Source organism: Carcharodon carcharias (genome assembly GCF_017639515.1).
Source record: "Carcharodon carcharias isolate sCarCar2 chromosome 37 unlocalized genomic scaffold, sCarCar2.pri SUPER_37_unloc_2, whole genome shotgun sequence".
NCBI classification, from domain to species: domain Eukaryota; kingdom Metazoa; phylum Chordata; class Chondrichthyes; order Lamniformes; family Lamnidae; genus Carcharodon; species Carcharodon carcharias.
This window is the reverse complement of record NW_024470767.1, coordinates 757,210-783,524: the sequence shown is the minus strand read 5'-3', so window position 1 is coordinate 783,524 and position 26,315 is coordinate 757,210. Positions and strand designations below refer to the sequence as shown.

The window sequence follows — 26,315 nt, the reverse complement described above, 5'->3', positions numbered from 1 at the left end:
CTGTGTAACATCCTCCAGCCCCTACATCCCTCCATTTCTCTGTAACCTCCTCCAGCCCCTACAACCCTCCCTATCTCTGTAACCTCCTCCGGCCCCTACACCCCTCCCTATCTCTGTAACCTCCTCCAGCCCCTACAACCCTCCCTATCTCTGTAACCTACTCCAGCCCCTACAACCCTCCCTATCTCTGTAACCTCCTCCAGCCCTTACAACACTCCCTATCTCTGTAACCTACTCAAGCCCCTACACCCCTCCCTATCTCTGTAACCTCCTCCAGCCCCTACAACCCTCCCTATCTCTGTAATCTCCTCCAGTCCCTACAACACTCCCTATCTCTGTAACCTTCTCCAGCCCCTACAACCCTCCATATCTCTGTAACGTCCTCCAGCCCCTACACCCCTCCCTATCTCTGTAAACTCCTCCAGCCCCTGCAACACTCCCTATCTCTGTAACCTCCTCCAGCCCCTACACCCCTCCCTATCTCTGTAACCTCCTCCAGCCCCTACTCTCCTCCCTATCTCTGTAAACTCCTCCAGCCCCTACACCCCTCCCTATCTCTGTAACCTCCTCCAGCCCCTACAACCCTCCCTATCTCTGTAATCTCCTCCAGTCCCTACAACCCTCCCTATCTCTGTAACCTTCTCCAACCCCTACAACCCTCCATATCTCTGTAACGTCCTCCAGCCCCTACACCCCTCCCTATCTCTGTAAACTCCTCCAGCCCCTACACCCCTCCCTATCTCTGTAACCTCCTCCAGCCCCTACTCTCCTCCCTATCTCTGTAATCTCCTCCAGCCCCTACACCCCTCCCTATCTCTGTAACCTCCTCCAGCCCCTACACCCCTCCCTATCTCTGTAACCTCCTCCAGCCCCTACAACTCTCCCTATCTCTGTAACCTCCTCCAGCCCCTACACCCCTCCCTATCTCTGTAACCTCCTCCAGCCCCTACAACCCTCCGAGATCTCTGCACTCCTCCAATTCCGGCCTCTTGACCATCCCCCGATTCCCATCGCTCCACCATTGGCGGCCGTGCCTTCTGCTGCCTGGGGCCCTAAGCTCTGGAATTCCCTCTGTAAACCTCTCCGCCTGCCTCTTTCTCTCTCTGTTTGTCTCTTTCTCTTGCTATATGCATTTCTCTAGCTCTCTACATCTGTCTGTCTCTCTCTCTCTCTCTCCCCTCCTTTAAGACACTCCTTAAAACCAAACCTGTCCCTCCCATCTCCCTCTGTGGATTTATATGTCTTGTGGGCTTGATGTATATTCTCGGGGATTTGGTATATACTCTCAGGGTTTTGATGTACACTCTTAGGGAATATTTTTGAGGATCTTTTCTTCAGTCCTGGGCACTAAATAAATGTGAATGGAAATTTCCCATGTTAGCGTGTTAACTCAGCAGTTACTGTTCTCCCGCAGAGAAAATAAGCGAACAGGAAGTGTTGGAAAGAAACATTTGACCCAATGACAGACAGTAACCACTCTCTCTTTGTTTCTCTCTCTTTATCTTGCTATGTGCACTTCTCTCGCTCTCTGTGTCTGTCTCTCTCTCTCTCTCTCTCTGTCTCTCCCTCTCTCTCTCCACCCCCATCTCTCTCTCTTTCTCCCTCTCTGTGTCTCTCTCTCTCTTTCCACCCCATCTCTCTCTCTGCACCCCATCTCTCTCTGTCTCTCACCCACCCCCGTCTCTCTCTCTCTCTTCATCTCTCTGTCTCTCCCTCTCTGCCTCTGTGTGTGTCTGTCTCTCTTCCATGGTTCCTGGCAGGACACCAGCCTCACACAGTTGGGGATGTGGCTCAGCATGGTGGGTATGAGATACCAGCTCGACTCAGGACCCTGCACAACCTGGTGATCCAGTACGCCTCCCAGGGCAGGTATGAGGTGGCAGTGCCGCTTTGTAAACAGGCGCTGGAGGACCTGGAGAAAACCTCTGGACACGACCATCCCGATGTAGCCACAATGCTCAACATCCTCGCGCAGGTGTACAGGTGAGCATCACTCAGCCCCTCCCCCCTGTACAGGTGAGCATCACTCAGCCCCTCCCCCCTGTACAGGTGAGCATCACTCAGCCCCTCCCCCCCCTTGTACAGGTGAGCATCACTCAGCCCCTCCCCCCTGTACAGGTGAGCATCACTCAGCCCCTCCCCCCCTGTACAGGTGAGCATCACTCAGCCCCTCCCCCCTGTACAGGTGAGCATCACTCAGCCCCTCCCCCCTGTACAGGTGAGCATCACTCAGCCCCTCCCCCCTGTACAGGTGAGCATCACTCAGCCCCTCCCCCCTGTACAGGTGAGCATCACTCAGCCCCTCCCCCCTGTACAGGTGAGCATCACTCAGCCCCTCTCCCCTGTACAGGTGAGCATCACTCAGCCCCTCCCCCCCTCGTACAGGTGAGCATCACTCAGCCCCTCCCCCCCTCGTACAGGTGAGCATCACTCAGCCCCTCTCCCCTGTACAGGTGAGCATCACTCAGCCCCTCCCCCCTGTACAGGTGAGCATCACCCAGCCCCTCCCCCCCGTACAGGTGAGCATCACTCAGCCCCTCCCCCCCTCGTACAGGTGAGCAGCACTCAGCCCCTCCCCCCCTCGTACAGGTGAGCATCACTCAGCCCCTCCCCCCCCCGTACAGGTGAGCATCACTCAGCCCCTCTTCCCTGTACAGGTGAGCATCACTCAGCCCCTCCCCCCCCCGTACAGGTGAGCATCACTCAGCCCCTCCCCCCTGTACAGGTGAGCATCACTCAGCCCCTCCCCCTGTACAGGTGAGCATCACTCAGCCCCTCCCCCCCTGTACAGGTGAGCATCACTCAGCCCCTCCCCCCCTGTACAGGTGAGCATCACTCAGCCCCTCCCCCCTGTACAGGTGAGCATCACTCAGCCCCTCCCCCTGTACAGGTGAGCATCACTCAGCCCCTCCCCCCCTGTACAGGTGAGCATCACTCAGCCCCTCCCCCCCTGTACAGGTGAGCATCACTCAGCCCCTCCCCCTGTACAGGTGAGCATCACTCAGCCCCTCCCCCCCCGTACAGGTGAGCATCACTCAGCCCCTCCCCCCTGTACAGGTGAGAATCACTCAGCCCCTCCCCCCCCGTACAGGTGAGACTCACTCAGCCCCTCCCCCCCCCCCCGTACAGGTGAGACTCACTCACCCCTTCATCTCTGAGTTCGGGTGTGGAAGGTCTGTGGGGCTGGGGGTGTCGGGAAGGGGTTTTGGGGGGTGGTGTGTGGGAGGGGCTGGGAGACCTCTCAGTCTCTGTACCCCCCCAATCTCTCTGTGGGGGTGGGGAGTGGGCTGCGGTTGGTGGGGGAGAGTGTTTGGGGGACGGTGTGGTCGAGGGAGGTGGGGGGGGGGTGTGGGGTCTGGAGGAGGCGGTTGCTGGGGTGGTGTTGGGGAAGGGTTAGGGGTGGGGTTTGGGAGGGGGTGTGGGGGAGGGGTTGAGGATGGGGTTGTGGGGGAGGGGTTGAGGAGGGGTGTGGGGGAGGGATTGGGGAGGGGTGTGGGGGAGGGATTGGGGAGGGGTGTGGGGGAGGGGTTGGGATGGGGATGTGGGGGAGAGGTTGAGGAGGAGTGTGGTGGAGGGGTTGAGGAGGGATGTGGGGGAGGGGTTGAGGAAGAGTGTGGTGGAGGTGTTGAGGAGGAGTGTGGTGGAGGGGTTGAGGAGGAGTGTGGTGGAGGGGTTGAGGAGGGATGTGGGGGAGGGGTTGAGGAAGAGTGTGGTGGAGGTGTTGAGGAGGAGTGTGGTGGAGGGGTTGAGGAGGAGTGTGGTGGAGGGGTTGAGGAGGAGTGTGGTGGAGGGGTTGGGGAGGGGTGTGGGGGGGGTGTCGAGGAGGGGGTGTGGAGGGGCGGGGGCTGCTGGGGGATTTCTCAGGGTCTGAAGCCTCCGTCTCTTTGTGCCCAGAGACCAGAACAAGTATAAGGAGGCAGCACACCTACTGAACGATGCTCTGAACATCCGTGAGAAAACTCTCGGCAAAGACCACCCAGCGGTAAGTGAGCCCTCCCCTCCCCTCCCCTCCCCTCCCCTCCTCTCCTCGCACTGATCACCCTCCCCATCATCCCTACCCCCCTCAACAACTTCCCCCTCCCTCCGGGGCATTGATAATAGACATGGCCATTGGAACTGAGCAATTGTCCTGGTCTTGGACTCTCCCTCCCTCCCTCCGTCCCTCTCTCTGTCCCTCCCTCCCTCCCTCCCTCCGTCCCTCTCTCTGTCCCTCTCTCCGTCCCTCCCTCTGTCCCTCTCTCTGTCCCTCTCTCCGTCCCTCTCTCTGTCCCTCTCTCTGTCCCTCCCTCCCTCCGTCCCTCTCTCTGTCCCTCTCTCCGTCCCTCCCTCTGTCCCTCCCTCTGTCCCTCTCTCTGTCCCTCTCTCTGTTCCTCTCTCTGTCCCTCTCTCCGTCCCTCTCTCCGTCCCTCTCTCTGTCCCTCCCTCCGTCCCTCCCTCCGTCCCTCCCTCCGTCCCTCCCTCTGTCTCTCTCTCAGTCCCTCTCTCTGTCCCTCTCTCTGTCCCTCTCTCTGTCTGCCTCTCTGTCCCCCTCTCCCTGTCCCCCCCTCTCTCTCTCTCTCTCTCAGGTTGTGACCCCCCTTGCCTGCTTCCCCCTAGGTTGCAGCCACCCTCAACAACTTGGCTGTCCTGTGTGGCAAGAGAGGGAAGTATAAAGAGGCAGAACCACTCTGCAAGAGAGCTCTGGAGATCAGGGAGAAGGTGGGTGATCAGCATCGCCTCTGTCATTGTTATGGTTAGACCAGCATTTATTGCCCATCCCTAATTGCCCCTTGAGAAGGTAGTGGTGAGCTGCCTTCTTGAGCCGCTGCAGTCCATGTGGTGTAGGTACACCCACAGCGCTGTTAGGGAGGGAGTTCCAGGATTTTGACCCAGCGACAGTGACGGAACGGCTGATATATTTCCAAGTCAGGATGGTGAGTGACTTGGAGGGGAACTTCCAGGTGGTGGTGTTTCCCATGTATCTGCTGCCCTTGTCCTTCTAGATGGTAGTGGTCGTGGGTTTGGAAGGTGCTGTCGAAGGAGCCTTGGTGAATTCCTGCAGTGCATCTTGTAGATGGTACACACACTGCTGCTACTGTGCGTCGGTGGGGGAGGGAGTGAATGTTTGTGGATGGGGTGCCAATCAAGCGGGGCTGCTTTGTCCTGGACGGTGTCGAACTTCTTGAGTGTTGTGGGAGCTGCACTCATCCAGGCAAGTGGGGAGTATTCCATCCCCACAAGACTTGTGTCTTGTCGATGGTGGACAGGCTTTGGGGAGTCAGGAGGTGAGTTACTCGCCGCGGGATTCCCAGCCTCCGACCTGTCCCTGCCAGGAATGGCCTTGAAGGGCAGAGTGGGAGGGTCGGAATGGAGGGTGCGCATGGGGGGCCCTGTTTCCCGGGGAAGGGAGGGGAGGGGTGGGTGCTGATAAACTCCAGAGGACTGTTGAATTAATTTGGTTACTGCACACTCTCTCCCCACCCCCTCACTCCCCTGCAGGTCCTGGGGAAGTTGCACCCTGATGTAGCCAAACAGCTGAACAACCTGGCATTGCTGTGTCAAAACCAGGGCAAGTATGAGGAGGTGGAGCGATATTATCGGCACGCCCTAGAGATATACGTGTCCCGGCTGGGCCCCGACGATCCCAACGTGGCCAAGACCAAGAACAACCTGGTAGGAGCCCGCGCCTTGCTATTCAACTGCAGGGGCGGTGCGCTGGGCTGCAGCAAGCCTTCCTTGTGCGTAGGCGCGCACAGCGAGTGCTGGGCTCTCCTTCCGAAGGGACAGAATTGAAGAGAAGGGAAGCGAGGCCTTGTTTAGCTCACGCTGAGGGCACTGTGTACAGTCCCGGTCGCCGTATTGTAGGAAGGGGGGGGGGGGTGGGGGGTTGGCCAGCTCAGTTGGCTGGACGGCTGGTCGGTGAGGCAGGGATAGACGCCAACAGCGTGAAGAAGCTCCCACCTGCTCAACCTCACTCCCTAGCCTGAGGTGTGGTGACCCTTAGGTTAAACTCACCACCAGTCGTCTCTCTCTCTCTGATGGGAGAGCAGCCCATGGTCCTCAGGGACTAGGATGACTTTGATTCATTGAGTATAGAAAGGATACAGAGAAGGTTTACAAGGATGATAAGAGAAACGTGTGGGTATACAGATCAGGAAAGGCTGGGTCTCTTCTCTCTTGAAACGAGAAGACTGAGGGTGACCTGATACAGGTCTTCAAAACTCTGAAAGGCTTTGATCGAGTGGATACAGAGAGAATGTTTCCCCTTGTGGGTGGGAGGGAGAGACCAGAACTAGGGGCCCATCGATATAAGACAGTCACTAGTAAATCCGATGGGGAATTCAGGAGAAACTTCTTCACCCAGAGAGTGGGGAGAATGTGGGACTCGCTCCCACAGGGAGTGGTCGAGGGGAATAGTATCGACACGTTTAAGGGGGAAGCTGGATAAACACATGAGGGAGAAAGGAGTAGAAGGATATGGGGATGGGGGGAGATGGAGAGGGGGGTGGGAGGAGGCTCGTGTGGGGCAGGAACACCAGCAGATGGGCTGAATGGCGTGTTTCTGTGCTGCATGTCCTGTGTAACCCGATGCAGAGTTTGGTGATTTCAGCTTCGGCAGTAGGAGGGGGCACCAGTTGGCCTCAGTGTCTCAGGGAGGGGGAACCAGTTGGCCTCAGTGTCTCAGGGAGGGGGCACCAGTTGGCCTCAGTGTCTCAGGGAGGGGGCACCAGTTGGCCTCAGTGTCTCAGGGAGGGGGCACCAGTTGGCCTCAGTGCCACAGGGAGGGGTCACCAGTTGGCTCCATGCCTCAGGGAGGGGGCGAGCTGAGGAGGCGGGGCCAGGGCCGGTGGGGGGGATATATTGAGCCACAAATTCTTCCCCTGCTGTCCAGTCCCACCTTTCAGAGGGTGGGTGCATGTACACAGGTGTTGAGGGGTGGGGTCGGTGAGGTGGGGGGTGGGGTCGGTGTAGGGTGGGGGGGTGGGGTCGGTGTAGGGTGGGGGTGGGGTCGGTGTAGGGTGGGGGTGGGGTCGGTGGGGGGTGGGGTCGGTGTAGGGTGCGGGGGTGGGGTTGGTGTGGGGTGGGGGTGGGGTCGGTGTGGGGTGGGGGTGGGGTCGGTGTAGGGTGGGGGGTGGGGTCGGTGTGGGGTAGGGGTGGGGGGGTGGGGTCGGTGTAGGGTGGGGGTGGGGTTGGTGTAGGGTGGGGGTGGGGTTGGTGTAGGATGGGGGGTGGGGTCGGTGTGGGGTGGGGGTGGGGTCGGTGTGGGGTGGGGGTGGGGTCGGTGTGGGGTGGGGGTGGGGTCGGTGTAGGGTGGGGGGTGGGGTCGTGTGGGGTAGGGGTGGGGGGGTGGGGTCGGTGTAGGGTGGGGGTGGGGTTGGTGTAGGGTGGGGGGTGGGGTTGGTGTAGGATGGGGGGTGGGGTCAGGTGTGGGGTGGGGGTGGGGTCGGTGTGGGGGTGGGGGGGTGGGGTCGGTGTGGGGTGGGGGTGGGGTCGGTGTGGGGTTGGGTCGGTGTGGGGTGGGGGATGGGGTCGGTGTAGGGTGGGGGGGTGGGGTCGGTGTGGGGTGGGGGTGGGGTCGGTGTGGGGTGGGGGTGGAGTCGGTGTGGGGTGGGGGTGGGGTCGGTGTGGGGTGGGGGTGGGGTCGGTGTGGGGTGGTGTCGGTGTGGGGTGGGGGGTTGGGGTCGGTGTAGGGTGGGGGGTTGCGGTCGGTGTGGGGTGGGGGGTTGGGGTCGGTGTAGGGTGGGGGGTTGGGTCGGTGTGGGGTGGGGGATGGGGTCGGTGTGGGGTGGGGGTGGGGTCGGTGTGGGGTGGGGGTGGGGTCGGTGTGGGGTGGGGGTGGGGTCGGTGTGGGGTGGGGGTGGGGTCGGTGTGGGGTGGGGTGGGGTCGGTGTAGGGTGGGGGGTTGGGTCGGTGTGGGGTGGGGGATGGGGTCGGTGTGGGGTGGGGGTGGGGTCGGTGTGGGGTGGGGGTGGGGTCGGTGTGGGGTGGGGGTGGGGTCGGTGTAGGGTGGGGGTGGGGTCGGTGTGGGGTGGGGGTGGGGTCGGTGTGGGGTGGGGGTGGGGTCGGTGTAGGGGTGGGGGTGGGGTCGGTGTGGGGTGGGGGGTGGGGTCGGTGTGGGGTGGGGGGTGGGGTCGGTGTAGGGGTGGGGGTGGGGTCGGTGTGGGGTGGGGGGTGGGGTCGGTGTGGGGTGGGGGTGGGGTCGGTGTAGGGTGGGGGTGGGGTCGGTGTGGGGTGGGGGGGTGGGGTCGGTGTGGGGTGGGGGTGGGGTCGGTGTGGGTGGGGTGGGTCGGTGTGGGGTGGGGGATGGGGTCGGTGTAGGGGTGGGGGGTGGGGTCGGTGTGGGGTGGGGGGTGGGGTCGGTGTGGGGTGGGGGTGGGGTCGGTGTGGGGTTGGGTCGGTGTGGGGTGGGGGATGGGGTCGGTGTAGGGTGGGGGGGTGGGGTCGGTGTGGGGTGGGGGTGGGGTTGGTGTGGGGTGGGGGTGGAGTCGGTGTGGGGTGGGGGTGGGGTCGGTGTGGGTGGGGGTGGGGTCGGTGTGGGGTGGTGTCGGTGTGGGGTGGGGGGTTGGGGTCGGTGTAGGGTGGGGGGTTGGGGTCGGTGTGGGGTGGGGGTGGGGTCGGTGTAGGGTGGGGGGTTGGGTCGGTGTGGGGTGGGGGATGGGGTCGGTGTGGGGTGGGGGTGGGGTCGGTGTGGGGTGGGGGTGGGGTCGGTGTGGGGTGGGGGTGGGGTCGGTGTGGGGTGGGGGTGGAGTCGGTGTGGGGTGGGGGTGGGGTCGGTGTGGGGTGGGGGTGGGGTCGGTGTGGGGTGGGGGTGGGGTCGGTGTGGGGTGGGGTTGGGGTAGGTGTGGGGTGGGGGTTGGGGTAGGTGTGGGGTGGGGTTGGGGTAGGTGTGGGATGAGGGTGAGGGTAGGGTTGGGGGTTGGGGTAGGTGTGGGGTGGGGGGGTGGGGTAGGTGTGGGGTGGGGGGTGGGGTCGGTGTAGGGTTGGGGGGTTGGGTCGGTGTGGGGTGGGGGTGGGGTCGGTGTGGGGTGGGGGTGGGGTCGGTGTGGGGTGGGGGGTTGGGTCGGTGTGGGGTGGGGGTGGGGTCGGTGTGGGGTTGGGTCGGTGTGGGGTGGGGTGGGGTCGGTGTGGGTGGGGTGGGGTCGGTGTGGGGTGGGGGTGGGGTCGGTGTAGGGTGGGGGGTTGGGGTCGGTGTGGGGTGGGGGGTGGGGTCGGTGTGGGGTGGGGGGTGGGGTCGGTGTGGGGTGGGGGTGGGGTCGGTGTGGGGTGGGGTGGGGTCGGTGTGGGGTGGGGGTGGGGTCGGTGTAGGGTTGGGGGGTGGGGTCGGTGTGGGGTGGGGGTGGGGTCGGTGTGGGGTGGGGGTGGGGTCGGTGTGGGGTGGGGGTGGGTCGGTGTGGGGTGGGGGTGGGGTCGGTGTGGGGTGGGGGGGTGGGGTCGGTGTGGGGTGGGGGGTGGGGTCGGTGTGGGTTGGGGTGGGGTCGGTGTAGGGTTGGGGGGTGGGGTCGGTGTGGGGTGGGGGGGTGGGGTCGGTGTGGGGTGGGGGTGGGGTCGGTGTAGGGTTGGGGGGTGGGGTCGGTGTGGGGTGGGGGTGGGGTCGGTGTGGGGTGGGGGTGGGGTCGGTGTGGGGTGGGGGTGGGGTCGGTGTGGGGTGGGGGTGGGGTCGGTGTGGGGTGGGGGTGGAGTCGGTGTGGGGTGGGGGTGGGGTTGGTGTGGGGTGGGGGGGTGGGGTCGGTGTGGGGTGGGGGTGGGGTCGGTGTAGGGTTGGGGGGTGGGGTTGGTGTGGGGTGGGGGGGTGGGGTCGGTGTGGGGTGGGGGTGGGTCGGTGTGGGGTGGGGGTGGGGTCGGTGTGGGGTGGGGGTGGGGTCGGTGTAGGGTGGGGGGTTGGGGTCGGTGTGGGGTGGGGGTGGGGTCGGTGTAGGGTGGGGGTGGGGTCGGTGTGGGGTGGGGGTGGGGTCGGTGTAGGGTGGGGGTGGGGTCGGTGTGGGGTGGGGGGGTGGGGTCGGTGTGGGGTGGGGGTGGGGTCGGTGTAGGGTGGGGGTGGGGTCGGTGTGGGGTGGGGGTGTGGTCGGTGTAGGGTGGGGGTGGGGTCGGTGTGGGGTGGGGGTGGAGTCGGTGTGGGGTGGGGGTGGGGTCGGTGTGGGGTGGGGGTGGGGTCGGTGTGGGGTGGGGGTGGGGTCGGTGTGGGTTGGGGGTGGGGTCGGTGTAGGGTTGGGGGGTGGGGTCGGTGTGGGGTGGGGGATGGGGTCGGTGTAGGGTGGGGGGGTGGGGTCGGTGTGGGGTGGGGGGGTGGGGTCGGTGTGGGGTGGGGGATGGGGTCGGTGTAGGGTGGGGGGGTGGGGTAGGTGTGGGGTGGGGGTTGGGGTAGGTGTGGGGTGGGGTTGGGGTAGGTGTGGGGTGGGGTTGGGGTAGGTGTGGGGTGGGGGTGGGGTGACGGTGGGGTGGGGTTGGGGTAGGTGTGGGGTGGGGTTGGGGTCGGTGTGGGGTGGGGGGTTGGGGTCGGTGTGGGGTGGGGGTGGGGTCGGTGTGGGGTTGGGTCGGTGTGGGGTGGGGGATGGGGTCGGTGTAGGGTGGGGGGGTGGGGTCGGTGTGGGGTGGGGGTGGGGTCGGTGTTGGGGTGGGGGTGGAGTCGGTGTGGGGTGGGGGGTGGGGTCGGTGTGGGGTGGGGGTGGGGTCGGTGTGGGGTGGGGGTGGAGTCGGTGTGGGGTGGGGGTGGGGTCGGTGTGGGGTGGGGGTGGAGTCGGTGTGGGGTGGGGGTGGGGTCGGTGTGGGGTGGGGGTGGGGTCGGTGTGGGGTGGGGGTGGAGTCGGTGTGGGGTGGGGGTGGGGTCGGTGTAGGGTTGGGGGGTGGGGTCGGTGTGGGGTTGGGTCGGTGTGGGGTGGGGGTGGGGTCGGTGTGGGGTTGGGTCGGTGTGGGGTGGGGGATGGGGTCGGTGTAGGGTGGGGGGGTGGGGTCGGTGTGGGGTGGGGGGTGGGGTCGGTGTGGGGTGGGGGTGGAGTCGGTGTGGGGTGGGGGTGGGGTCGGTGTGGGGTGGGGGTGGGGTCGGTGTGGGGTGGAGCGGTGACAGGATGAAGAGCAGCTGTGATGTCCTATGCAGTTGAATAGCTGTTGATGCTCAGTAAGGAAGAGTTGTCTGCTGAGGTAGCCGGTGAGGAGCAGGGGTGCAAGGCATCCATGAAACTAATACCTTAGCCAGGCACAGGAGGGAACGGGCGCAATATTTGTCTCTTCCCCTCTGGAGAGATATGTCCGCTGATCATTTTTTTTCCTTCCTACACCCACCCTCCCTCCCCCCACACACCAGGCATCGTGTTACCTTAAACAGGGGAAATATAAAGAGGCTGAGTGTCTGTATAAGGAGATCCTGACCAGGGCACATGAGAAAGAGTTTGGTTCTGTAAGTGGTAAGTACATATTGGGTTTGACCCTCACTCCCAGGACAGGGACAGCACGGGGTTAGATACAGAGTAAAGCTCCCCCTACACTGTCCCCATCAAACACTCCCAGGACAGGGACAGCACGGGGTTAGATACAGAGTAAAGCCCCCTCTACACTGTCCCCATCAAACACTCCCAGGACAGGTACAGCACGGGGTTAGATACAGAGTAAAGCTCCCTCTACACTGTCTCTATCAAACACTCCCAGGACAGGTACAGCACGGGGTTAGATACAGAGTAAATCTCCCTCTACACCGTCCCCGTCAAACACTCCCAGGACAGGTACAGCACGGGGTTAGATACACAGTAAAGTTCCCTCTACACCGTCCCCGTCAAACACTCCCAGGACAGGTACAGCACGGGGTTAGATACAGAGTAAAACTCCCTCTACACTGTCCCCATCAAACACTCCCAGGACAGGTACAGCACAGGGTTAGATACAGAGTAAAACTCCCTCTACACTGTCCCCATCAAACACTCCCAGGACAGGTACAGCACGGGGTTAGATACAGAGTAAATCTCCCTCTACACCGTCCCCGTCAAACACTCCCAGGACAGGTACAGCACGGGGTTAGATACACAGTAAAGTTCCCTCTACACCGTCCCCGTCAAACACTCCCAGGACAGGTACAGCACGGGGTTAGATACAGAGTAAAGCTCCCTCTACACTGTCCCCATCAAACACTCCCAGGACAGGGACAGCACGGGGTTAGATACAGAGTAAATCTCCCTCTACACTGTCCCCATCAAACACTCCCAGGACAGGTACAGCACGGGGTTAGATACAGAGTAAAGCCCCCTCTACACTGTCCCCATCAAACACTCCCAGGACAGGTACAGCACGGGGTTAGATACAGAGTAAAGCCCCCTCTACACCGTCCCCATCAAACACTCCCAGGACAGGTACAGCACGGGGTTAGATACAGAGTAAAGCTCCCTCTACACTGTCCCCATCAAACACTCCCAGGACAGGTACAGCACGGGGTTAGATACAGAGTAAAGCCCCCTCTACACCGTCCCCATCAAACACTCCCAGGACAGGTACAGCACGGGGTTAGATACAGAGTAAAGCTCCCTCTACACTGTCCCCATCAAACACTCCCAGGACAGGTACAGCACGGGGTTAGATACAGAGTAAAGTTCCCTCTACACTGTCCCCATCAAACACTCCCAGGACAGGTACAGCACGGGGTTAGATACAGAGTAAATCTCCCTCTACACCGTCCCCATCAAACATTCTCAGGACAGGTACAGCACGGGGTTAGATACAGAGTAAATCTCCCTCTACACCGTCCCCATCAAACACTCCCAGGACAGGTACAGCACGGGGTTAGATACAGAGTAAATCTCCCTCTACACCGTCCCCATCAAACACTCCCAGGACAGGTACAGCACGGGGTTAGATACAGAGTAAATCTCCCTCTACACTGTCCCCATCAAACACTCCCAGGACAGGGACAGCACGGGGTTAGATACAGAGTAAAGCTCCCTCTACACTGTCCCCATCAAACACTCCCAGGACAGGTACAGCACGGGGTTAGATACAGAGTAAATCTCCCTCTACACCGTCCCCATCAAACACTCCCAGGACAGGTACAGCACGGGGTTAGATACAGAGTAAAGCTCCCTCTACACTGTCCCCATCAAACACTCCCAGGACAGGTACAGCACGGGGTTAGATACAGAGTAAAGCTCCCTCTACACTGTCCCCATCAAACACTCCCAGGGCAGGTACAGCACGGGGTTAGATACAGAGTAAAACTCCCTCTACACCGTCCCCATCAAACACTCCCAGGACAGGTACAGCACGGGGTTAGATACAGAGTAAAGCTCCCTCTACACTGTCGCCATCAAACACTCCCAGGACAGGTACAGCACAGGGTTAGATACAGAGTAAAGCTCCCTCTACACTGTCCCCATCAAACACTCCCAGGACAGGTACAGCACGGGGTTAGATACAGAGTAAAGCTCCCTCTACACCGTCCCCATCAAACACTCCCAGGACAGGTACAGCACGGGGTTAGATACAGAGTAAAGCTCGCTCTACACTGTCCCCATCAAACACTCCCAGGACAGGTACAGCACGGGGTTAGATACAGAGTAAAGCTCCCTCTACACTGTCCCCATCAAACACTCCCAGGACAGGTACAGCACGGGGTTAGATACAGAGTAAATCTCCCTCTACACTGTCCCCATCAAACACTCCCAGGGCAGGCAGGTGAGTAAATGTTGGCGTTTTTGGGTGGTGGGAGGCTGGGGGAGGGGTAAGTCTGTGACTGATGAAGCTGTGTCGGGCAGTGAAAGTGTGGCTGTGTTTCCAACTCCCCACAGGTGAGAACAAACCGATCTGGATGCATGCTGAGGAACGGGAGGAGCAGAGCAAGGTAAGAAACCAGACCTCGATCCACCATTCAGCCCAAAGGCCTCTGACTGAAGAACAACTTGCGTTTATCTCACTTCTTGGTAAATCCTTCGTGCCTGATAATCTACATCCCAGGGTACTAAAGGAGGTGGCCACGGAAACAGTGGACGTGTTGGTTATCATCTTCCAAGATTCTGTGGATTCTGGAACAGTCCCAGCAGATTGGAGGGTGGTAAATGTAACCCCACTATTTAAAAAAGGAGGGAGGGAAAGAATGGGGAATTACAGACCGGTTAGCCGAACTTCAGCAGTAGGGAAAATGCTAGAGTCTATTATAAAGGTCCTGATAACAGGACAGTTAGAAAATATCAACAGGATTAGACAAAGTCAACGGGGATTTATGAAAATCATGTTTGACATACCTCCTGGAGTTTTTGAGGGTGTGTAAGGTTAGATAAGGGAGAACCAGTGGATGTGGTGTATTTGCATTTTCAGAAAGCTTTTGAGCCACATAAGAGGTTAGTGTGTAAAATTAAAGCACATGGGCTGGGGGTAATATATTAGCACAGGGATTGAGAATTGGTTAACAGGCAGGAAACAGAGTAGGAATAAGTGGGTCTTTTTCAGAGTGGTAGGCGGTGACTAGTGGGGTACCGCAGGGATCAGTGCTTGGGCCCCAGTTATTCACAATATATCAGTGATTTGGATGAGAGAATGAAACGTAATATTTCTAAGTTTGACGACACGAAACCAGGTGGGAATATGAGCGGTGAGGAGGGTGTTAAGAGGCTTCAAGGCGATTTAGACAGGCTGAGTGAGTGGGCAAATACATGGCAGGTGCAGTATAACGTGGATAAGTGTGAAGTTATCCACTTTGATAGGAAAAACAGAATGGCAGAGTATTATTTAAATGGTGATAGATTTGGAAATGTGGATGTATAAAGGGACCTGGCTGATCTTGTACACCAATCACTGAAAGCAAGCATGCAGATGCAGCAAGCAGTTCAGGTGGTATGTTGGCCTTTATTGTGAGAGGACTTGAGTACAGGAGCAAGGGTGTCTTACTGCAGCTGTACAGGGCCTTGGTGAGACCACACCTGGAGCATTGAATGCAGTTTTGGTCTCCTTACCTAAGAAAGGATATACTTGCCACAAAGGAAGTGCAGCGAATGTTCACCAGACTGATTCCTGGGATGGCAGGATTGTCGTATGAAGAGAGATTGGATCGACTAGGCCTGTATTCACTGGAGTTTAGAAGAATGAGAGGGGATCTCATTGAAACATATAAAATTCTGACAGGACCGGACAGACTGGATGCAGGGATGATCTTTCCTCTGGCTGGCGGGTCTAGAATCTAGAACAAGGGGTCACAGTCTCAGGATATGGGGTAGGCCATTTAGGACTGAGATGAGGAGAAACTTCTTCACTCAGAGGGTGGTGAACCTGTGGAATTCTCTATCACAGGAGCTGTGGAGGCCAAGTCACTGATGATGTTTAAGAAGGAAATAGATTTCTGGACTCTAAAGACATCGAGAGGTATGGAGAGAGAGCAGGAGTCAGATGCTGGGATGGATGATCAACCATGATCGTAATGAATGGCGGAGCAGGCTCGAAGGGCTGAATGGCCTCCTCCTGCTGCTAGTTTCTATGTTTTAAAAAATGTTTAGCACTTTCAAATGTCCCCGAGGTGCTTCACAGGAAGGTCAATCAGCCAGAATCTGACCCCGAGCCACATACGGAGATATTAGGGACAGGGGAGCAAAAGCTCGCTCACAGAGGTCGATTTTAAGGAGTGTCTTAAAGGAGGAGAGAGAGAGAGAGGGAGAGAGAGAGGCACAGATGTTTAGGGCGGGGATTCCAGGCAGCTGAAGGCACGGCCGCCAAAGGTGGAGCGATGGGAATCGGGGGATGCTCAAGAGGTCGGAATTGGAGGAGCACAGAGATCTCGGAGGGTTGTAGGGACTGGAGGAGGTTGCAGAGATGGGGAAGGTTGTAGGGGCTGGAGGAGGTTACAGAGGTAGGGAGGGTTGTAGGGGCTGGAGGAGGTTACAGAGATAGGGAGTGTTGTAGGGGCTGGAGGAGGTTACAGAGATAGGGAGGGTTGTAGGGGCTGGAGGAGGTTACAGAGACAGGGAGGGGTGTAGGGGCTGGAGGAGGTTACAGAGATGGGGAAGGTTGAATGGGCTGGAGGAGGTTACAGAGATAGGGAGGGTTGTAGGGGCTGGAGGAGGTTACAGAGATAGGGACGGGTGCAGGGGCTGGAGGAGGTTACAGAGATAGGGAAGATTGTAGGGGCTGGAGGAGGTTATAGAGATAGGGAGGGGTGTAGTGACTGGAGAAGGTTACAGAGATAGGGAGGGTTGTAGGGGCTGGAGGAGGTTACAGAGATAGGGAGGGTTGTAGGGGCTGGAGGAGGTTACAGAGATAGGGAGGGGTGTAGGGGCTGGAGGAGGTTATAGAGATAGGGAGGGGTGTAGGGGCTGGAGGAGGTTACAGAGATATGTAGGGTTGAAGGGGCTGGAGGAGGTTACAGAGATAGGGAGGGTTGTAGGGGCTGGAGGAGGTTACAGAGATAGGGAGGGTTGTAGGGGCTGGAGGAGGTTACAGAGATAGGGAGGGGTGTAGGAGCTGGAGGAGGTTACAGAGATAGAGAGTGTTGTCGGGGTGGGAGGAGGTTACAGAGATAGGGAGGGGTGTAGGGGTGGGAGGAGGTTACAGAGATAGGGAGGGGTGTAGGGGTGGGAGGAGGTTACAGAGATAGGGAGGGGTGTAGGGGTGGGAGGAGGTGAGTTGGTGTTGGAGGAGGCCAGGGAGAGGTTTTTACACAATCTGTTGATGGAGCAGGAGTGGGTGTAGTTCAGACCTACAATATGTAATGGTTGAACATGAGTGAGTGTGAGTTGAATATGAGTGAGTGTGAGTTGAATATGAGTGAGTGTGAGTTGAATATGAGTGAGTGTGAGTTGAATATGAGTGAGTGTGAGTTGAATATGAGTGAGTGTGAGTTGAATATGAGTGAGTGTGAGTTGAATATGAGTGAGTGTGAGTTGGGAGATGGGGGAAGCAGAGTTTGGGACTAGCTGGTATCTGGAGTAAGTTATAATTTTGAATCTAATTTATTTCCTTTGCTGTTGTAGGGCAGACGGAGAGACGGTGTCCTGTACTGGGAATATGGAAACTGGTACAAGGCTTGTAAAGTGGACAGGTGGGTCTCACATTCTGAGAGTATTCATCAGCCCCATCCATCATCAGCAGAGCAACTTGTATAACTAGAAACTCACAGGGTTTAGACACAGAGTGAAGCACCATCTACACCGTCCCCATCAAACACTCCCAGGACAGGTACAGCACGGGGTTAGATACAGAGTAAATCTCCCCCTACACCGTCCCCATCAAACACTCCCAGGACAGGTACAGCACGGGGTTAGATACAGAGTAAAGCTCTCTCTACACTGTCCCCATCAAACACTCCCAGGACAGGTACAGCACGGGGTTAGATACAGAGTAAATCTCCCTCTACACCGTCCCCATCAAACACTCCCAGGACAGGTACAGCACGGGGTTAGATACAGAGTAAATCTCCCTCTACACTGTCCCCATCAAACACTCCCAGGGCAGGTACAGCACGGGGTTAGATACAGAGTAAAGTTCCCTCTACACTGTCCCCATCAAACACTCCCAGGACAGGTACAGCACGGGGTTAGATACAGAGTAAAGCTCCCTCTACACCATCCCCATCAAACACTCCCAGGACAGGTACAGCACGGGGTTAGATACAGAGTAAATCTCCCTCTACACCGTCCCCATCAAACACTCCCAGGACAGGTACAGCACGGGGTTAGATACAGAGTAAATCTCCCTCTACACTGTCCCCATCAAACACTCCCAGGCAGGTACAGCACGGGGTTAGATACAGAGTAAAGTTCCCTCTACACTGTCCCCATCAAACACTCCCAGGACAGGTACAGCACGGGGTTAGATACAGAGTAAAGCTCCCTCTACACCATCCCCATCAAACACTCCCAGGACAGGTACAGCACGGGGTTAGATACAGAGTAAAGCTCCCTCTACACTGTCCCCATCAAACACTCCCAGGACAGGTACAGCACGGGGTTAGATACAGAGTAAATCTCCCTCTACACCGTCCCCATCAAACACTCCCAGGACAGGTACAGCGCGGGGCTAGATACAGAGTAAATCTCCCTCTACACCGTCCCCATCAAACACTCCCAGGACAGGTACAGCACGGGGTTAGATACAGAGTAAAGCTCCCTCTACACTATCCCCATCAAACACTCCCAGGACAGGTACAGCTCGGGGTTAGATACAGAGTAAAGCTCCCTCTACGCTGTCCCCATCAAACACTCCCAGGACAGGTACAGCACGGGGTTAGATACAGAGTAAAGCTCCCTCTACACCGTCCCCATCAAACACTCCCAGGACAGGTACAGCACGGGGTTAGATACAGAGTAAATCTCCCTGTACACCGTCCCCATCAAACACTCCCAGGACAGGTACAGCACGGGGTTAGATACAGAGTAAATGTCCCTCTACACCGTCCCCATCAAACACTCCCAGGACAGGTACAGCACGGGGTTAGATACAGAGTAAATCTCCCTGTACACCGTCCCCATCAAACACTCCCAGGACAGGTACAGCACGGGGTTAGATACAGAGTAAATGTCCCTCTACACCGTCCCCATCAAACACTCCCAGGACAGGGACAGCACGGGGTTAGATACAGAGTAAAGCTCCCTCTACACTATCTCCATCAAACACTCCCAGGACAGGTACAGCACGGGGTTAGATACAGAGTAAAGCTCCCTCTACACTATCTCCATCAAACACTCCTAGGACAGGTACAGCACGGTGTATGGTAATTTGTCTTGAGTAATATTTCGGAATATTTGCCTCAGTCACAGACACTTGGGTTTTTTATGTTGATGGGGTTAGGGAAGATTTCTGAATGATATTTTTAAAGATAAGTTAAATCCTTTTTTCCTCCTGTGTGTCTTCTCTCAGCCCCACTGTCAACACCACCCTGCGGAGTCTGGGAGCCCTGTACCGTCGCCAGGGTAAACTCGAAGCTGCTGAGACACTCGAGGAGTGCGCCACTAAGTCCCGCAAACAGGTCTCGGTAACATTCCTTTGCATTCTTTTCTCTCCCTGGATTTCGTGCATAGGGAGCACTATGGTTTTCATGGACCTTTCCAGAACTCCACGTGAGTGTCTGTTTGTTTACGAGTGCCTGGGTTGGAGGATAAGTTGTTGCTGGGATGTTCGACTCTGTGAACCCTCTCAGGCGATGTTGATTCCATCACCCAGACACTCCCACACTTTCCCTCGGTACTCGCCAGCCTGTACCCTGGCTATTTGGAGTTATTTTCTCGATTTCTATAACTCCCTCCAGTCCTCTGTTGGAGAAAGGGTGGGTGTGCGACTGTGGGACCTGCTACCACAGCCGACAGCGCTGTTCAGTGAAGTCCTGAACCACCAGCTGTAGGTTTGATAATTTGACTGTTCTGGGGAATAATCGCAGCATATAGATTACCCACTCTCACTGTGAGTCACTGACTGTTGTCACTCTCTGATCCTCGGCCTGTGTTTAATTAACTCTCTCTTTATTCTCTTTCCTCCTGCTAATGACCCTGGTTGCACCGTCCAGAGCTATAAGATCTATAAGTTCTCCCTCTCTCTCTCTCTCTCTCTGTTTCGCTCCCCCTCTCTGTTTCTCCCTCTCTCCCTCTCTCTGATTCTGTCTCTCCCTGTGTCTCTCTCTCTATGTCTCCCTCTTCCTTTCTGTCCCTTGCTCGATGTCTCTCTCTGTCTTGTTGTTTCTTTTCTCTCGCTGTCTCTCTCTCCCTCTCTCTCTCGCTGTCTCTCTCTCCCTCTCTCTCTCGCTGTCTCTCTCTCCCTCTCTCTCTCGCTGTCTCTCTCATCTCTTTCTCGCTGTCTCTCTCTGTCTGTCCCTTGTGCTCCCCCGCCCTGTCCCTTGTGTCGTGAAAGGGTATCTGGCATAGTAAGGGTTAATGTGGGACTGGGAAACAGTACCTCACACAGAGACACGTGACCTGAGACTAGTCAGTTGTGGACTGGACAGAGACCTGTGCACAAGCAAGCATGGAGTTAGCTCAGAGTGCTGGCTCTACACTGTATGTGTATATATAATAAATACATATATATATAATCAATAAACACTTACTGTACAATCGCACAAGACTCAGAACCTCTTTGTGAGGCCTACTGAACATACAACATACAACATGGACGGGGAAACCCAGAACCTCCGAGAAGTTGGAGCAGAAACTGAGAAGCTGGGGAATAAGAGGAGCAGCGTTCTGTCCTGACGGAGGGAGGTCACTTGAAAGAAGCTCCGCTGCAGAACTGGAAGCAGGGAGGCAGAAGAAAAGACTCCGCTGTGCAGCGGAGGCCTCCACAAGATCGTGTGGAGGTCCACAGTGAATGCCCACCGAGCGCAGCGTCAAAGGACCGAGCAGGGGGGGCGAGCAAACAAATTCAGCTCTTGGCCAGGACCGGCTGAAAAAGCTTCGTTGCTGTAGAAAGGCCGGAGTGGCCTGTTTCTGAAAGGATTGCAGCTAGACCGGGTCCGGAATCGTCAGCATGCCCACCTAGCGGCCGTGCTCAAAAGGCAGCGGAAGGTCGAGAAACCTTAACCAGAGCCGGGAATCGAGTGTAAAACGCCCCAAAATCAACCCCCCCACCGGTGTCTCAGGGAAAGGCCCAGGACAGTTGCTTTGAGTGGGTCGTCTTACAGAACTAACGACAAAGAGGTTGGGACCACCATCTCCACGGGGGCCCACCAAAACCCGACCAGCGCGGGAAGACGCTTGGAGGGAACGGTCACTGCGGCACCATCTTCAAAACCTGCTCAGCTTTTAAAGCTGCGCTTCCCCCATAACTTCAAAACAACTGTGGAGAAGAAATCAACATTATCAGGCCAAATCTGGACCGATCCAAGGGCCAGGTCTAACTCAACACTGGAGACTTTGGCGGTAAGGTTTCTTGAGACAGGTGATAGCTTCAGGGTTAGATGGAAAGACAGAAGCGGAACAAGCTAATACACTACTTTATGCAGTAGGTCCGATAGCTGATGATGTTATTGCAAGGCCAGGAATAAAATCATCAGATAAATCTGATCAGGTTCTAAAATCATTAAATGCACATTTTAATCTAAGAATCGAAGGTGTCCAACAGCCTGGAAAACCAATTGAATCTTGTAAATGAATTGTACAGATTGACCAAAGGCTGTGACTATGGTGACCTTAAGTCAGAACTCGTAAGGGACAGAATTGTTGTTGGAGTGGCTGACGATGTCCTTTCAGACATGCTACAGGCCAAGGAAGATCTGACTCTAGAAAAGGCCATCCAAGTAGTCAGACAGTCTGAAATCTGCCAGCAGCGATGATCCACTTTATGTAGTGCAAGTAAGCCAGGGTTCAGAGCCACCCCAACTGTCCAGCTGGTAAAGCAACAAAGGGGCAATGAGACACCAGGCAAAGGGAGGGAATACCCAGACTGACCACAAGAGGGTGGGCGACCATGTCAGCGCTCTGCAGCCTCCCCGGCGACAGCGATGCCCTGCAACCCTCAGCACAGCCTCGACTGCAACTGCCAGGGACACTTTGGAAAGCTGTACAGGCCGAGGATCCCGAGACGATCCGCCAGCTTGAGGAGGGGACCCAAGCGTGACCTCCTCCGTGAGGTCGAGGGTCCTGGATTCTCTCTTTGAAGTTTAACTCCCAAGGAGTAGAAAAGGGGCATCAGAGGAAGGAGATACAGACTACAACTCAAACTCCCAAATCAGCAGAGCCGACCACTCCTCCAAACGTGACCAGAAACAGAGCTGGGAGAATTGTCAAACCTCCAGGCCGTGTGGATTTATAAAGTCAGAGACTCGGGGAGGGGGTCGGGGGGGCGGAGGGGGGGCAGTAGGATTATGATGCTTTATAAAGTCTGAGACTCGGGGGGGAGGGGGGCAGTAGGATTATGATGTAAATGTGTTGTGTAAAGACTTGGGGGAAGTGTACTGTCACGGTATCTGGCATTGCAAGAGTGAATGTGGGACTTGGAAACAGTACCAACCACAATGTGATGTAGAGACACATGGCCTGAGACTAGAGTCAGTTGTGGACAGGACAGAGACCTGTGTAGAAGCAAGCATGGAGTTAGCTCGTAGCTTGGGCTATACCTTGTATGTATGGACATAGTTATGTGTTATCAATAAACTCTTTAATGTCCAAACATACAGGACTCAGATCCACTTTGTGAGGCCTATTGAACATTCAACTCTCATTCTCTCTCCCTCACTCTGTGTCCCCCTCTCTCTGTCCCTCACTCTATCTATCTCTGTCCCTTGCTCTCATTCTCTCTGTCCCCCTCTCTCTCAGTCCCCCCTCTCGCTCTCTTTCTCTGTCCCTCTCCCTCTTTCTCTGTCCCTCTCTCTGTGTCCCTTGCTCTCTCTCTCTCTGTTTCTCCCACTCTCTGTCTCTCTCTCTGTGCCTCTCTCTCTCCCTCTGTCTCTCTCTCTCTGTCTCTTTCTCTCTGTCTCACTCTCTCAGTCTCTCTCTCTCCCCCTGTCTCTCTCTCTCTCTCTCCCCCTGTCTCTCTCTCTCTGTCTCTCTCTCCCTCTGTCTCTCTCTCTCTCTCTCTCTCTCTCTCTCTCTGTGTCTCTCTCTCTGTCTCTCTCTGTTTCTCTCTTTCTCTCTCTGTCTCTCTGTTTCTCTCTCTCTGTCTCTCTGTTTCTCTCTTTCTCTGTCTGTCTCTCTGTTTCTCTCTTTCTCTGTCTGTCTCTCTCTCTATCTCTCTCTGTCTCTCTCTCTGTCTCTCTCTCTGTCTCTCTCTCAGTCTCTCTCTCTCCCCCATCTCTCTCTCTCTTTGTGTCTCTCTCTCTCTCCCTCTCTGTCTCTCTCTCTCTGTCTCTCTGTCTCTCTCTCTCTGTCTCTCTCTCTCTCAGTCTCTCTCTCTCCCCCGTCTCTGTCTCTCTTTGTCTCTCTCTCTCCCTCTCTCTCTCTCTCTCTCTCTGTCTCTCCCTCTCTCTCTCTCTCTCTGTGTGTGTGTCTCTCTCTCTGTCTCTCTGTCTCTCTCTCTCTGTCTCTCTCTCTCTCAGTCTCTCTCTCTCCCCGTCTCTCTCTCTCTTTGTCTCTCTCTCCCTCTGTCTCTCTCTCTCTCTGTCTCTCTGTTTCCCTCTTTCTCTGTCTGTCTCTCTGTCTCACTCTCTGTGCCTCACTCTCTCTACCTGTCTCTCTCTCTCTGTCTCTCTCCCTGTCTCTCTCTCTCTCCCTCTCTCTCTCTGTGTGTCTCTCTCTCTGTCTCTGTTTCTCTCTCTCTCTGTCTCTCTCTCTCTCTGTCTCTCTCTGTCTCTCTCTCTGTCTCTCTCTCTCTGTGCCTCACTCTCTCTCCCTGTCTCTCTCTCTGTCTCTCTCTCTCTCTCTCTGGGTCTTAAAGTGTCACTCTGTGCTTAATTATTTTCCCATTGTTGGGAGTGTTTTGCTGCAGTAACGGGGACTGAGTGACTGTCTCTTGCTGCTATCTGACGGTGTGAATGGGAGCTGTGCAGTTATGTCTCCTTGTCCCATGGTTCTCACTCTAGGGGCCAGAGCCATCTCACCAGACCCGCATGATGGAGCTGTTGAAGGACGGTGGCCTGGGTGGTCCAGCTGCTCGTGTTCACCTGACCGGCGCTGGAGGGGTTGTCAACTACATCGTCAATGGGGCAGATAGTGAAGAAACAGGAGGAGCTGAGTGGAGCGGAGTGAGTGTCTATCCAGGGGAGGGTCCACACCGGGTCTGTATTGCTGGGCTTGCTGGCTGTGAGTGGGGAGGGGACAACAATTGGCTTTCCCGTCCACCCTTGAGATTTGGGCCTCTTTGGTCAGGTGGGTATTTATTACCCATCCCTAATTGCCCCCTGGGGAGTGCTGGTGAACCACTACCTTGCAGGGAAATCTGATCCGTCAAGTCTCTCTCTCTTGTTTGCCTTCGGATTTGAGACCCCACTCCAGGCACTCAGCCCCATAATCCACACGCCCAGCGCCGCACTGTTGGAGGGTCAGTGCTGAGGGAGAGCCGCACTGTCGGAGGGTCAGTACTGAGGGAGTGCCGCACTGTCAGAGGGTCAGTGCTGAGGGAGCGCCGCACTGTCGGAGGGTCAGTGCTGAGGGAGTGCCGCACTGTCGGAGGTCCCGTCTTTCAGGATGAGACATTAAACCGAGGCCCTGTCTGCCCTCTCGGGTGGGGGTAAAAGATCCCACGGCCACTATTGGGAGAAGAGCAGGGGGGAGTTCTCCCCGGTGTCCTGGGGGCCAATATTTATCCCTCACCCAACATCACTAAAAACAGATGATCTGGGTCATTATCACATTGCTGTTTGTGGGATCTTGCTGTGCGTAAATGGGCTGCTGAGTTTCCTACATCACAACAGGGACCACACTTCAAAAATAAACAATCCTTCCTCGTATGTGAAACACTCTGGGACGTCCTGAGGGGGGGGTGACAGGAGCTGGAGAGATGGGGGGATGGGGGGGTGGTGGGGGATGTGGGGGATGGGGGCTGTTTCTTGCCAGGGTGGGGTAGTGGGGGACGAATTGGGGGACACTTGCAAAGGGCTGGCAGGGAGACAATGAGCTGAATGGCCTTCTCCTTGACTGTGCCACGTCGTGCCCAGGACCTGTCGGCCTTGCGTGACATGCTGGTGGGGGTGGGGTGAGTCGGGGTTTGGGGGGGGAGGAGGGTGGGGATGGTGGGGAGCGGGTGGTGTCTGTGGGAGATGCACTGACATGCGTCTGGCCTTCCTGTCCGCACTCTCCCCAGGATGGGAATGGCTCCCTGCAGCGGAGCGGCTCCTTTGGGAAGATACGCGATGCCTTACGACGGAGCAGCGAGATGCTGGTGAAGAAACTTCAGGGGAGCAACTCTCAGGAGCCCAGGAACCCTGGGTAGGTGACCCACCAACAGCAAACAGTGAGACAGTAACCCATCGACCTGTCAGTGCCCAGTAACTTACCCTTCCTCTCTCCCAGGATGAAGCGAGCCAGCTCATTAAACTTCCTGAACAAGACCGGAGAGGAGACGACTGAGGTACGAGGGTCTCATCTTTGTCTCCCCTCCTCCCCACTGCCTGGTGTCACAGTGTGACGGTATAAACATGGTTAGAGGGAGCGGGGAGTGTAGCGGGCTGAGCGGTGTTTTCTCAGAGCTGTCTGGAGTTTACAGTGGGGTTCAGGGGTCTGTGTTAGGAGCCCCCGCTCTTCCTGGTGATATATGAATGAGCGGCTCGAGGGTTTACAGGACAGAGCTTCCCAGTTTGCAGCTGGGACCAAACTGGGAGGCGTTGTAAACAGTGAGGTCGGTGAGAGACTTCAGAAGGACACAGACAGGTTGGTGAAGTGGGCAGGCACATGGCAGATACAGTTTAACACCGAGAAGTGTGAGCTGATTCATTTTCAGAGGGAGAAGGAGAAGATGCAAATTAAACTCAACGGGACAATGTTAAAGGCGGGGGGGGGGTGGCGGTGGGGTGGAGGGACAGAGAGGCCCAGGGGGAGGGAGGGAAGGGCTGTATGTCCAAATCATTGAAGGTGGTGGGACAAGTAGAGAGCGGCTGTTAAACAGGAAGACAGAATCCTGGGCTTTACAAATAGAGACACAGATACAGAAACAAGGCTGTGATGTGAAACCCTTTCCAAACACGGGTTAGACCCCAGCAGGAGGATCCTGTCCATTTCTGGGCCCCACACTTTAGGAAGGATGTCAAGGTCTCGGAGAGGGTGTGGAGGAGATTTACTAGAACGTTCCCAGGAATGAGGGACCTCAGCTCATGTGGAGAGACCGGGAGGAGCTGGGATTGTTCTCCTTAGAGCAGAGAAGGTTAAGGGGGAGATTGAATCGAGGCGTTCAAAATCAGGAAGGGTTTGGATAGAGTGAATGAGGAGAAAGTGTTTCCAGCGGCAGGAGGGTCGGTAACCAGAGGGACACAGATTGAAGAGAATCGGTAATAGAGCCAGAGGGGGAGATGAGGAGAATGTTTTTTTGACACAGCGAGTTGTTGTGATCTGGAAGGCGCTGCCTGAAAGGGCGGTGGAAGCAGATTCAATAGGAACTTTCAAAAGGGGGGAATTGGATTAATACTCGAAAAGGAGAAATTTGCAGGACTGTTGGGGGGGCGGGATAGATCTTTCAAAGGGCCAGCACAGGAATGATGGGATGAATGGCCTCCTCCTGGGCTGTATGAGTCTGTGATTCTGTCTCTGATGACGGACTTTCCTCTCTCCTTCCTACAACCCACACTCTATCTGATCCATGAATAACCCTATTGGCTGCACACCCCCCATGATCACTGTAAATCCCTATTGCAACCTCCAGACTCCTATCACCCACTTCCTCTGCTCAAGCTTTAACCTAACGAACCACATCCTGTTCCCTCGTCACCCTGCCCTCTCCCTCTCTCCCTCTCTGACTCTTTCTCCCTCTCTGTCTGCCTTGTGTTTTCTCTCTCTCTCCCACCCTCTCTCCCTTCCTGTCTG

The 26,315-nt window shown here is 56.8% G+C and overlaps 1 protein-coding gene across 1 annotated transcript in view; it reads left to right on the top strand.

Annotated features, from left to right (window-relative positions):
• Positions 1-26,315, top strand: part of LOC121274705 (kinesin light chain 2-like) — a 42,592-nt gene that overhangs the window by 15,625 nt on the left and 652 nt on the right. The window contains exons 5-15 of the mRNA XM_041182025.1: positions 1,761-1,983; positions 3,895-3,982; positions 4,597-4,698; positions 5,479-5,652; positions 11,279-11,378; positions 13,743-13,795; positions 16,911-16,978; positions 18,796-18,904; positions 23,384-23,545; positions 24,604-24,728; positions 24,813-24,870. Of these exons, the coding sequence (XP_041037959.1) occupies positions 1,761-1,983; positions 3,895-3,982; positions 4,597-4,698; positions 5,479-5,652; positions 11,279-11,378; positions 13,743-13,795; positions 16,911-16,978; positions 18,796-18,904; positions 23,384-23,545; positions 24,604-24,728; positions 24,813-24,870 (1,262 nt within the window). The remainder of the gene's footprint in view (positions 1-1,760; positions 1,984-3,894; positions 3,983-4,596; positions 4,699-5,478; positions 5,653-11,278; positions 11,379-13,742; positions 13,796-16,910; positions 16,979-18,795; positions 18,905-23,383; positions 23,546-24,603; positions 24,729-24,812; positions 24,871-26,315) is intronic.